This window comes from Piliocolobus tephrosceles, chromosome 6 (genome assembly GCF_002776525.5).
Source record: "Piliocolobus tephrosceles isolate RC106 chromosome 6, ASM277652v3, whole genome shotgun sequence".
Lineage (NCBI taxonomy): Eukaryota > Metazoa > Chordata > Mammalia > Primates > Cercopithecidae > Piliocolobus > Piliocolobus tephrosceles.
Window position 1 is genome coordinate 14,430,810 of NC_045439.1, and position 11,517 is coordinate 14,442,326.

General features: G+C 38.7%; 1 protein-coding gene across 2 annotated transcripts in view; it reads left to right on the forward strand.

Annotated features, from left to right (window-relative positions):
* TRIP11 (thyroid hormone receptor interactor 11) overlaps positions 1-11,517 on the forward strand; it is a 73,786-nt gene that overhangs the window by 7,648 nt on the left and 54,621 nt on the right. Inside the window, exons 2-4 of one of the 2 annotated variants that reach the window (XM_023205487.2) lie at positions 293-351; positions 6,859-6,969; positions 10,709-10,987. In XM_023205487.2, coding sequence (XP_023061255.1) covers positions 293-351; positions 6,859-6,969; positions 10,709-10,987 — 449 coding nt within the window. Of the gene's footprint in view, positions 1-289; positions 352-6,858; positions 6,970-10,708; positions 10,988-11,517 lie in introns of both variants that reach the window. The other variant, XM_023205486.2, reaches the window with a different exon arrangement.

Consider the following 11,517-nt stretch of genomic DNA (forward strand, 5'->3'; position numbering starts at 1 on the left):
ATTTCTGAAGCTTAATTTCCCACAGCAAAATTTTAATGAACATTTCTAAGGGGTAAGGGTAGACATCCTAAGATATAGGGCATAGGCAAAAAGAATGACTTTTATGACAATGAAGAACATTAGTGTCAGTGAAAAGTTGTTATGGAAATAAAGTAATTTTTTTCTTCTGAATCCTCTCATCAGCCTACTATTCTGTGTAAACTCAGTGAAGTATATTTTCCTGAAAATACCTGTTTATTAGTTCATATGGTATTGAGTAAATATTCAATATTTGATATTTCTCTTGTAGCAGAATTACCTGATTCTAGGACAAAGGAAATTGAAGCCATTCATGCGATCTTGAGATCAGAGGTAAGGAAAATCAAAGACTACTTAGATTTTTCTTTTTTAAAGTCATGAAAGTTACACAAACATTATTTTGATCCTTTCTTTTTAAATGTACCGCTTAGCACTTTTTTTCTTTTCTTGTTTAATCTCGATTGTTTTTTGAGCTTTTATCAACCTCTGTAGATGAAAAATTTATTTACTTGGTACTGCAGTTTGCTATTCTTTAATATTCCCATCTCTATTTCTGTATAAGTAGGAAAACTGCCAAATGTAGAAATAATAGTATCAATAATTTATCATAATCCGGGGTTTACTGTGTTGTAACAGCGTACTAAATTGCAGAGGTACATTTATTTAAGAGTAATTTTTTTTTTTTTTTTTTGAGATGGAGTCTCACTCTGTCACCCAGGCTGGAGTGCAGTGGCAGCATCTTGGCTCACTACAACCTCCACCTCCTGGGTTCAAGCAATTTCTCTGCCTCAGCCCCCTGAGTAGCTGGGACTATAGGACTACTACCACACCCAGCTAATTTTGTATTTTCACCATATTGGCCAGGCTGGTCTCAAACTTCTGACCTTGTGATTCACCCGCCTTACCCTCCCAAAGTGCTGGGATTACAGACTTGAGCCACCGCGCCTGGCTAAGTATAATATTAAGAATGCAATTCTGGGCCGGGCGCGGTGGCTCAGGCCTGTAATCCCAGAACTTTGGGAGGCCGAGACGGGCGGATCACGAGGTCAGAAGATCGAGACCATCCTGGCTAACACGGTGAAACCCTGTCTCTACTAAAAAAATACAAAAAACTAGCCAGGCGAGGTGGCAGGCGCCTGTAGTCCCAGCTACTCCAGAGGCGGAGGCAGGAGAATGGCGCGAACCCAGGAGGCGGAGCTTGCAGTGAGCAGAGATCCGGCCACTGCACTCCAGCCTGGGCGACAGAGCCAGACTCCATCTCAAAAAAAAAAAAAAAAATGCAATTCTGTTTAACCTGGAGCTTTTTAAACACTAAAATGATGATAATATTTGGATACAAAGAAGTTAAGAATATAGGAATAGCAGCCAGGCACAGTGGCTCATGTCTGTAATCCCAGCATTTTGGGAAGCCAAGGCAGGTGGATCACTTGAGGTCAGGAGTTCGAGACAAGCCTAGCCAACATAGTGAAACCCTGTCTCTGACTAAAAATACAAAAAAATTAGCCAGATGTGGTGGCACACACCTATAATCCCAGCTACCCAGGAGGCTTAAGGCAGGAGAATTGCTGGAAACTGGGAGGCAGAGGTTGCATTGAGCCGAGATCACACCACTGCATTCCAGCCTGAGTGACAGAGAAAAACTCCATCCAAAAAAAGATACAGGAATAGCAAATTAATTTTACTGTTTTATTCATTATTAGTGTCTAGACTGGGTGCAGTGGCTCATGCCTGTAATCTCACCACTTTGGGAGGTGGATGTGGGAGGATGGCTTGAGGCCTAGAGTTTGAGACTGGTTACAAAAAATAAAGATAAAAAAATTAGCCAAGGTGTGGTGGTGGGTGTCTGTAGTCCCTGCTACTCGGGAGGCTGAGGTGGGAGGATCACCTGATCTTAGGGCCCAGAAAGTCAAAGCTGCAGTGAACTATGATCCTGCCATTGTACTCCAGCCTGGGTGACAGAGTAAGACCTTGTATCAAAAAAAGAAAAAGACATTTTAATAATTTAAATACAGCAAATCCAAATTTTTATTTAATTTTTTCTGGTTTTGAAACCTTAAAGACTCAAAATAACCAATGTTCTTTGAATTCAGTTAACTGCTTTTTAACCTTTAATTGCATAACATGGAATATCTTTATCTCGTAAAATATTGATTCCAAATTTCAGTTACCTCCCTAATAGATTTCAGGTTATTACTACTTCTAGTTATTTTTGTTGTGGTGGTTGTTTTGAGACAGGGTCTTGCTTTTTTGCCCGGGCTGGAGTACAGTGGCACAATCATAGTTCACTGCAACCTTAAACTTCTGGGCTCAACCGATCCTTCTGTTTCAGCCTCTTGAATAGCTGGGACCACAGGCATGTGACACCACACCTAGCTAATTTTTAAAATTTTTTTGTAATAGGCCGGGCACGGTGGCTCATGCCTATAATCCCAGCACTTTGGGAGGCTGAGGTGGTCAGATCACTTGAGGTCAGCTTGGTCAACATGGTGAAACCCCGTCTCTACTAAAAATACAAAAATTACCTGGATATGGTGGCTGGCACCTATAATCCCAGCTACTTGGGAGGCTGAGGCAGGAGAATCACTTGAACCCAGAAGGCAGAGGTTGCAGTGAGCCGAGACCACACCACTGCACTCCAGCCTAAGCAATACTCCGTCTCCAATAAATAAGTAAGTAAGTAAATAAATAAATAATTTTTTTTGTAGAGACCATGTCTTGTTCTGTTGACCAGGCTGGTCTCAGACTCCTGGCTTCAAGCAGTCTTTCCACCTTGGCCTCTGAAAGTGCTGGGATTACAGGCATGAGCCACCATGCCCAGCCTGGTTCTTGATTGTGTCATTAAAACGAATACTTTTGAAAATTTTAATGGCTCATGATTTTATTGAAGAGATGATGGCTGTCATCTTTGCTCTATAATTACAAAGCATGTTGATTTATAAATGCCAATTAGAATGATCAGTCCACTGGGGTTTTTTCATTTCTGTGTCATCTGTTTCCTCCCAGTTGCTTTTGTATACACACCTGCCTTCAGCCTTCTACATATGAACATATCAAGTAAATGTTGGTATACAAATATACATGATGAAAGAATACTGTCACGTGGACAGGCGCGGTGGCTCACGCCTGTAATCCCAGCACTTTGGGAGGCTGAGGCGGGTGATCATGTGAGTTCGAGACCAGCCTGACCAACATGGAGAAACTCCATCTCTACTAAAAATACAAACTTCGCTGGGCGTGGTGGCGCATGCGTGTAATCTCAGCTGCTGGGGAGGCTGAGGCAGGAGAATGACTTGAACCTGGGAGGTGGAGGTTGCAGTGAGCCAAGATCCCGCCATTGCACTCCAGCCTGGGCAACAAGAGTGAGACTCTGTTTCAAAATAAATAAATAATACTGTCACATACCTGCTTAGCAAAATGAAATGGTATAGGTCCTTGTCACAAAATACTACAGAGTAAAGTATTTTCTTGTTGAATGATGTGAAAGCCATATTTCTTTTTTTTCTTAGAAATATATTGCACTCATCAATTCTTGACTTTTAGAAAATTCATCCAGGATATTGCCATCTGAAGATCTGTGTTAAGATTTCACTTCTACAGTCAGTTTCACCATAACCATTAGACTCTAGGATGCTGCTTTCTGTCTCTTTGTATTCATCTTCTGAGTTGTCTGATTAATTGTGAAATGTTTACCTTTGTCAGTTTTCTTCTCTTCATCAAATAATTAAAAATTCTGAGTTTTTAACTGTCTTCAATGAAAGAGACAAAAAAAACTGCAAAAAGTGGTGTCTGTAGACAGCTGTTTTCTTTTAAAAAGATGATATAGGCCAGGTGTGGTGGCTCACGCCTGTAATCCCAGCACTTTGGGAGGCTGAGGCGGGCGGATCACGAGGTCAAGAGTTGGAGACCAGCCTGACCAACATGGTGAAACCTCATCTGTACAAAAAATACAAAAGTTAGCCAGGCGTGGTGGTGCGTGCCTGTAATCCCAGCTATTCAGGAGGCCGAGGCAGGAGAATTGCTTGAACCTGGGAGGTGGAGGTTGCAGTGAGCCGAGATTGTGCCACTACACTCCAGCCCGGTTACAGTGAGCCGAGATTGTGCCAGTACATTCCAGCCTGGGTGACCGACAGAGTGAGACTCTGTCTCAAAAAAAAAAAAAAAAAGATGTAATACTTTGGGCAATGCAGTCAGAAAACTGGTTATTTTACCATTGCGTCATTCTCCTAGGTGATTTCATAGGTTTTCCGTTTTCTTATTGTCATTTTTTAAATAGTTGGGAATAAGTTTTTAAATTTTTTTTTTAAATTGCCGTGATAGTAAAAGAGCAAAATGTTTTAAGATACAGAAAATACAAGTTGATTATGATCCCATGATTTTTGTTAGATTTATAAAAGGATCCACGGTACCCTTATGGTAATTGTAAGATAGAATGTTTTATTCTATTTTTAAAAATAGGTAAATTTTCTCTTTGTTGGTAGATGTCTCAGAAAGAGTAAGTTTTACAAATAATTAGGACTGCCTAAAAAAGAAATTAAGTTGATTTCTGTGGACCCTAATGGTATAACCAAGGATTAAGTAGGACAGAATATTTTAAGATATGAGTGTCCTATGGACTTCAACAGCAGAAATGTAGTCAGAGTTTAGAGGGACTGCAGCTAGAACTGGAGGCCATCAGGAGTCTGTCTCTCTTTTCATTTGTACTCTCTTGTCTTCTTTCCATGCATTTATTCTTTTCTCCTTTTAGACCAGCCCCCTCTGTTCCATATTCCGTATAATAGAAAATATTATCTCTGGCAACTCTCTTCATATTTTATGGATTCAGCCACATGAAGAGAAACCGTCCTTCATTTGCTCTCTTAGCCTTTCTTTTTCTTCTGAGACAGGGTCTTGCTCTGTCACCCAAGTTGGAGTGCAGTGGTGTGATCGTGGCTTCCCGCAGCCATGACCTCTCAGGCTCAAGCAGTCTTCCCTCATCAGCCTCCTGAGTAGCTGGGACTATGGGTGCAAGCCAACACACCCAGCTAATTTTTCTGTTTGTAGTTTTTGTTCCTTATATTGCCCAGGCTGGTCTTCAACGCCTGGGCTCAATTGATCCTCCTGCCTCAGCCTCCCAAAGTGCTAAGATTACAGGCATGAGCCACCGTGCCTAGCCTTTTCTCAATCTCTCTGACTCTCATATGGCTGTGGAGATGAGGGCAGACAACAGTAGATATTGACCATATTCAAAGTTTTAAAGTTCTGTTTGTTGATCAGAGTTAAATAAATAGCCTTAGGTATTTTTGTGTGAAAAAAAAACCTGAAGTGATCTTTTATAACCAGGGTTTGACTTCAGTATATTATATTGCTAAGTTATGTATGGTGTTTTTCTTATTAACAGCTTACAGAAAATCATGCAAAAGCAGCCAATAGAATAGAAGGTAATCAGCTGCTGTGACCATTGGTCCTGTTTCTTACTACTAGTTCTTCAGGATAATTAAGGTCTGTGTTAGATTTCTGGGGATAGAGTCCCAAACTAGGATTTGTGGATTTTGTAATTATTCCTTTGATTATTCCATTGATTTTCTCTGCGAATTTATGTAATCTTCCTGGATCATTGTTTTCACATCTGTTGACATCAGAAGTTCCTAAAATCTAAGAAGAAAACAAATGACATCCCCAAAGTGAAAAAGTCTTCACCTTTTAGCAAGAGCTTTCTTTCTCACCATCAGTCTCCTTTTTCTCATTCATTGTTAAACTGTGTTTGTGGGTATATTAGTAGAATGCTTAGTAAATTGTTATCTGCAATGATTTGTAAATTCTTTTTTGTAGATAGTTTTAGTGTCCATTTCTCGTGCCCCATTATGTTCTTATTATTTCATTCAAATAAGGAATGATAATAGGTTAAGATAATTAAATATTTAGGTACATACCATTTGAGTAATTTTTTTCGTGTTTTTCAGCATCTTAGAAGACAGTGGGTGATGTCTAGATTCGTTGAATTAGGCTATTTTGTATACTTTGAACTTTTTTCAAGCGGTTCTAATAGTGGTTTTCAAATTAGATTTTTCAGAGGTCCTTCAGGGACTCTGAAAGACAAGCAAAGGATGTGAGATTTTATCTCCTCCCTGTACTTCACCCAGAAGGATTTCTTTTAAAAAAAGTTCTGTTTGGGGAGAAAACAAAAACTCAAACGTGTAATCCATGTGTTTACTAGATATGTATTGACTACTCTATGCTAGAACTGGGTAGACAAAGATGGGGAAACATTGATTAGTGGCCTTTTCTTGACAGAAAATCAATCTGAGCAAAATGTTACTATTTCACTGTTTGGTTTAGAATTATGCATATTCTATATAAACATGGTCAGTGTTTTTTTGTTTTGTTTTGTTTTGTTTTTTTTGAGACGGAGTCTCACTTTGTCACCAGACTAGAAGGCAGTGCACGATCTCGGTTCACTGCAACCTCTGCCTCCCAGGTTCAAGCAATTCCCCTGCCTCAGCCTCCTGAGTAGCTGGGATTATAGGCACGCACTACCATGCCCGGCTAATTTTTTTTGGTATTTTAGTAGAAATGGGGGTTTCACCATGTTGGCCAGGATGGTCTTGATCTCCTGACCTCGTGATCTCCCTGCCTTGGCCTCCCAAAGTGCTGGGATTGCAGGCGTGAGGTATCATGCCTGGCTGGTCAGTGCATTTTTAACTTTAATTTAAAAGCATATTTTGAAGTCCAGAATTCTGTCCGAGACCTTTTATATTTGACATTGTTTTGGGGGGAAGCAGTACGTTTTTCATAATGCCATGCACAAAACTAATTACATGTTTTACTTGCAGTCTTTTTGTTGAAAATACTTTTTTTTTCTAGAATGAAAGGCTTAAGAAGCTTTGTACTGATCTAGAAGAGAAACATGAAGCATCAGAGATTCAAATAAAGCAGCAATCTGCAAGTTATCGAAATCAACTTCAACAAAAAGAGGTAAATGTGATCACAGTTACTTCATACATACTTCACTGTAATGTATTTAGGTATGTTTTTAGAGTTAGAATATAAATTGAGGTGTATTCAGATCTATAAAAATATTGAAAAAGTGATGAATTTAATAATTTTCGACTCAGTTTGATATCCCTTATTTAATAAGAACTTTATAAGGTTTTCTATTAAGTTTACATTATATAAACCAACTGTGTGAAGTATAATTTTTTCTTTCCAAAAGAAGAAAAAGTTTTTGTATAAAATATCTTTAGGCATCTGTTGCTTATAATTTCTGATTTTATGAAGCCTAATGTTTGTTGTATTGGCATGTGCTTGATTTTCCATGGAAAAACAATATTAAATATAATTTATGTATAATTGCTTTATAAATGTTTTTGGGTTTTTTTAGTTTGAAATGGCTGCTTTGGAATTGATTTGTCTTTGCTTTACAGTGCTGGTAGTAGATATTATATAATTTAATGTTACTCTGAATCCTTAAAATACAGTCTGTGTCCTCATGTGTTGTGCTGTTACTGAATTCTCCTTAGTGTTTAGTACGTGAGTGGCCCCGAATAAATACATTGAATTGACCTGTTTCCTGTTTTATTATCCAGATCATTTGGATGTTTTTTAGTTTGTTGACTAAATGTTCATTTCTACCATAACTTTATATTTAGGTTTTTAAGATTTAGGTGTCATGCTTTCTAGTTCCTTTAGTGACATACTAAGATGAAAGATAAAAGTATAGCACGTTAAAGATATACATAGGTTTTGAAAGTAGTGCTTATATTTCCAATTTGTTGGAAAGTGATAATTTCATAAAATACAATAAAAAATGAATTACTATAAAAAAAAAAGCAAAGTTGCGAGTTCAAATAATTTTTTTTTTTTTTTTGAGACGGAGTCTTGCTGTGTCTCCTGGGCTGGAGTGCAGTGGCCGGATCTCAGCTCACTGCAAGCTCCACCTCCCGGGTTTTACACCATTCTCCTGCCTCAGCCTCCGGAGTAGCTGGGACTACAGGCGCCCGCCACCTCGCCCGGCTAGTTTTTTGTATTTTTAGTAGAGACGGGGTTTCACCGTGTTAGCCAGGATGGTCTCGATCTCCTGACCTCATGATCCGCCCGTCTCGGCCTCCCAAAGTGCTGGGATTACAGGCTTGAGCCACCGCGCCCGGCCAATTTTTTTTTTTTTTTTTAATGAGACAGAATCTTGCTGTGTCACCCAGGCTGAAGTGCAGTGGTGCGATCTCGGCTCACTGCAACCTCTGTATCCTGGTTCAAGCAGTTCTTATGCCTCAGCCTCCGGAGTAGCTGGGATTACAAGCATGCACTACCACGCCTGGCTAATTTTTGAATTTTTATTAGAGATAGGGTTTCACCACATCAGCCAGGCTGGTCTCAAACTCCTGACCTCAGGTGATCTGCCCGCCTTGGCCTCCTAAAGTGCTGAGATTACAGGTGTGAGCTACCGTGCTTGTCCACAAGTTCAAAGTAAAGTTACAAACCTACTTTTTTATTTTTCTCGATTCCCTGTCTCTACTAATAATACAAACATTAGCCGGGCGTGGTGGCATATGCCTGTAGTCTCAGCTACTCGAGAGGCTGAGACAGAAGAATTGCTTGAACCTGGGAGGTAGTGGTTGCAGTGAGCTGAGATCGCACACTGCACTCTAGCCTGGGTGACAGAGCGAGACTCCATCTCAAAAAAAAAAAAAAAGATTCAGTAGATATAAAATTACTATCAAATTGCTTTAAAAGTCTTAAATCTTACTCTTCATATTGCTATACGTGCTCTGAACTGGTAGTGAACATTCACTGCATTCATCCGTGGACCACATTTTGAGTAGCATTGATTTGTAAACATTATGATAGAACAGTAGTTCCTCCTACCCAGGGGTTTACAGCTGTATCATTATGACACTTTAAAAGCATATACATGTTTACACCACCTAGGAGATTCTAACTTAGTGTATTGAAAAGAGGCCCTGGTACAGGTTGAGCATTCCTACCAAAGTTCGAAATGCTCCAAAATCTAACACTTTGAGTACCAGTGTGATGCCACAAGTGGAAAATTCCACACATAAGTACTGGACACAAGCTTTGTTTTATGCACAAAATTGTTAAAAGCATTTTATAAAATTACTTTCACACATACCTGTGGGTATAAGGTGTATGTGAAACATAAATGAATTTTGTGTTTAGACGTGGGCCCCATCCCCAGGATATCTCATTATATTTATGAGAATGTTCTCAAATTGGAAAATACCTGAAATGTGAAACGATTCTAGTCCCAAGCATTCAGATAAGGATATTCAACCTGTATTGGTCATTTTCAAAAGGTCCATAGGTGATTCTGATGCTTACCTCAGTGGAAAACGCTGGTGTGGGGAAATTTTGGTATTTTCTACTTAACTATCGATGATAGAGGGCACATTAAGCATTTAGGTTTGGAAGCATCTGTTATTACAGCTTGCACTTGTATAACTCTACAAGTTGATATAAATATCATGCAATGATAGCTTTTTAAATATCATAGCTACATTTGAAAAAGATGTGGATTTTAGTACTTTTTACAAGGATGAAAGATATGATTATATAGATCTGTTATTTCCTGAATCCATGTGTGGGCCTCATTGTGATGTTCATGTTCTCCAAGATGTAATTTATCTCATGTCATTTGTGGGAAAATGAATGAAATTTGCACACTACTATAGATTTCCATTCGAGAAGGGGCTCCAATATGAAAAACTTATTTGTTATGGCATACGACATAAATGTGTTTGGTTTTTGTCTACTTGCTTAACTTTATGCATATAGAAATACCTTACTTGTTGACTGTCTTCCCAATATCAAATTTTCCTCAGTTGTGGCAGTGTCTTCTGGACTACTTTGACTACTTTACAGAAAGCTTATATCAGTTCTGTCTATATTGTTTGATTTTGTGTTTTGAATAATCTTTTACAAGAATGGATGTGGCATTTTGGTAGGTCCTATGTTTATAATTTATTTTGCACTAAGACTTACCTGCCTTCAGTCAAAACTCTGCTGGTAATTTCAGAACTTATATACTGTTCTCTTCCTAAACAGGTCAGATTTTCACTGGCTCCTCTTTGCCAAAGCTAGAGCTAAGACCTCTTTCAGTATATTATTTCTTTTTAAGATTCATGGGCTAATAACCATGGGCTCACTGTTTCACTGTTTTCTTATCTAAAAAGATTGGATTTATGAATCAAAGCATTCTTCCAGCTGTGCTGTGCAGGCCAGTACAAAGTTACCTCTGATTCATGGTGCATTTTAAGCCTACATCCAGCCATAATCAGTTACACAACACTCTTGTAACAGAAGATATTCTAAGAAAATTTCCAGTGCATAGACTGACACAGCTTTCATTTTCGCATCATTTAAGATTTGGTAATCACAAACAGAACCCTAAGAAATTGCCTATACTACTCCATACAGAGAAGATAGCAAACCCATGTTTAACTGAGAAATTCATTCCTTTATTAACATACAAAATTCTGATATTTCTACTATTTGTAACATTATTTATGCCTTAATTGTGAGTGTGTTTTAAATAAAAATGTTATGGTTAGAATGTTATGTAAGACTTAGATTCATTTAACAGAGGACCATCATTGGATAATCTTAAATTATTATATTGTGTCTTTTAATACAAATCTATGAAAGGTCAATATGATTGTTTTAAAGTACCTTTTCTAAAACATGGTTTATAAATATATAGGTAGAAATCAGCCATCTTAAAGCCAGACAGATTGCACTTCAGGATCAGTTGCTGAAATTGCAGTCAGCTGCTCAGTCAGTACCTTCAGGAGTTGGTGGTGTACCAGCAACCACTGCATCGTCTTCATTCGCTTACGGGATTAGTCATCATCCTTCAGCTTTCCATGACGATGACATGGACTTTGGTGATATAATTTCATCCCAACAAGAAATAAACCGACTCTCAAATGAAGTTTCAAGACTTGAGTCTGAAGTTGGCCATTGGAGGCATATTGCGCAGGTAGATAAAAATTTTTTAGAGTTTTTGAAAACTTTGAGTAAAATTACAGGTGTAATATAAAAAGCTGTATGTAGAGCTTTTGATATCAGAAAGAACCCTGGACTAGGAAATAGAAAACCTGTATTCTAATTCCGTCAGTGACTTTCTTTTTGTGTGTGTTTTTATTTTTTTTATTAATTTTTTTTTTTTGAGACAGAATCTTGCTCTGTCTCCTAGGCTAGAGACAGATCTTGTGGCACGATCTTGACTCACTGCAGCCTCTACCTCCTGGGTTCCAGCGATTCTCCTGCCTCAGCCTCCTCGGTAGGTGGGATTACAGGCGCACACCACTATGCCTAGTTTTTTTATCTTTAGTAGAGACGGGGTTTCACCATTTTGGCCAGGCTAGTCTCAAACTCCTGACCTTGGGTGATCTTCCCACCTCAGCCTCCTAAAGTGTTGGAATAACAGGTGTGAGCCACTGTGCCTGGCCTCTGCCAGTGACTTTCTTTCTTTCTTTCTTTCTTTCTTTCTTTCTTTCTTTCTTTCTT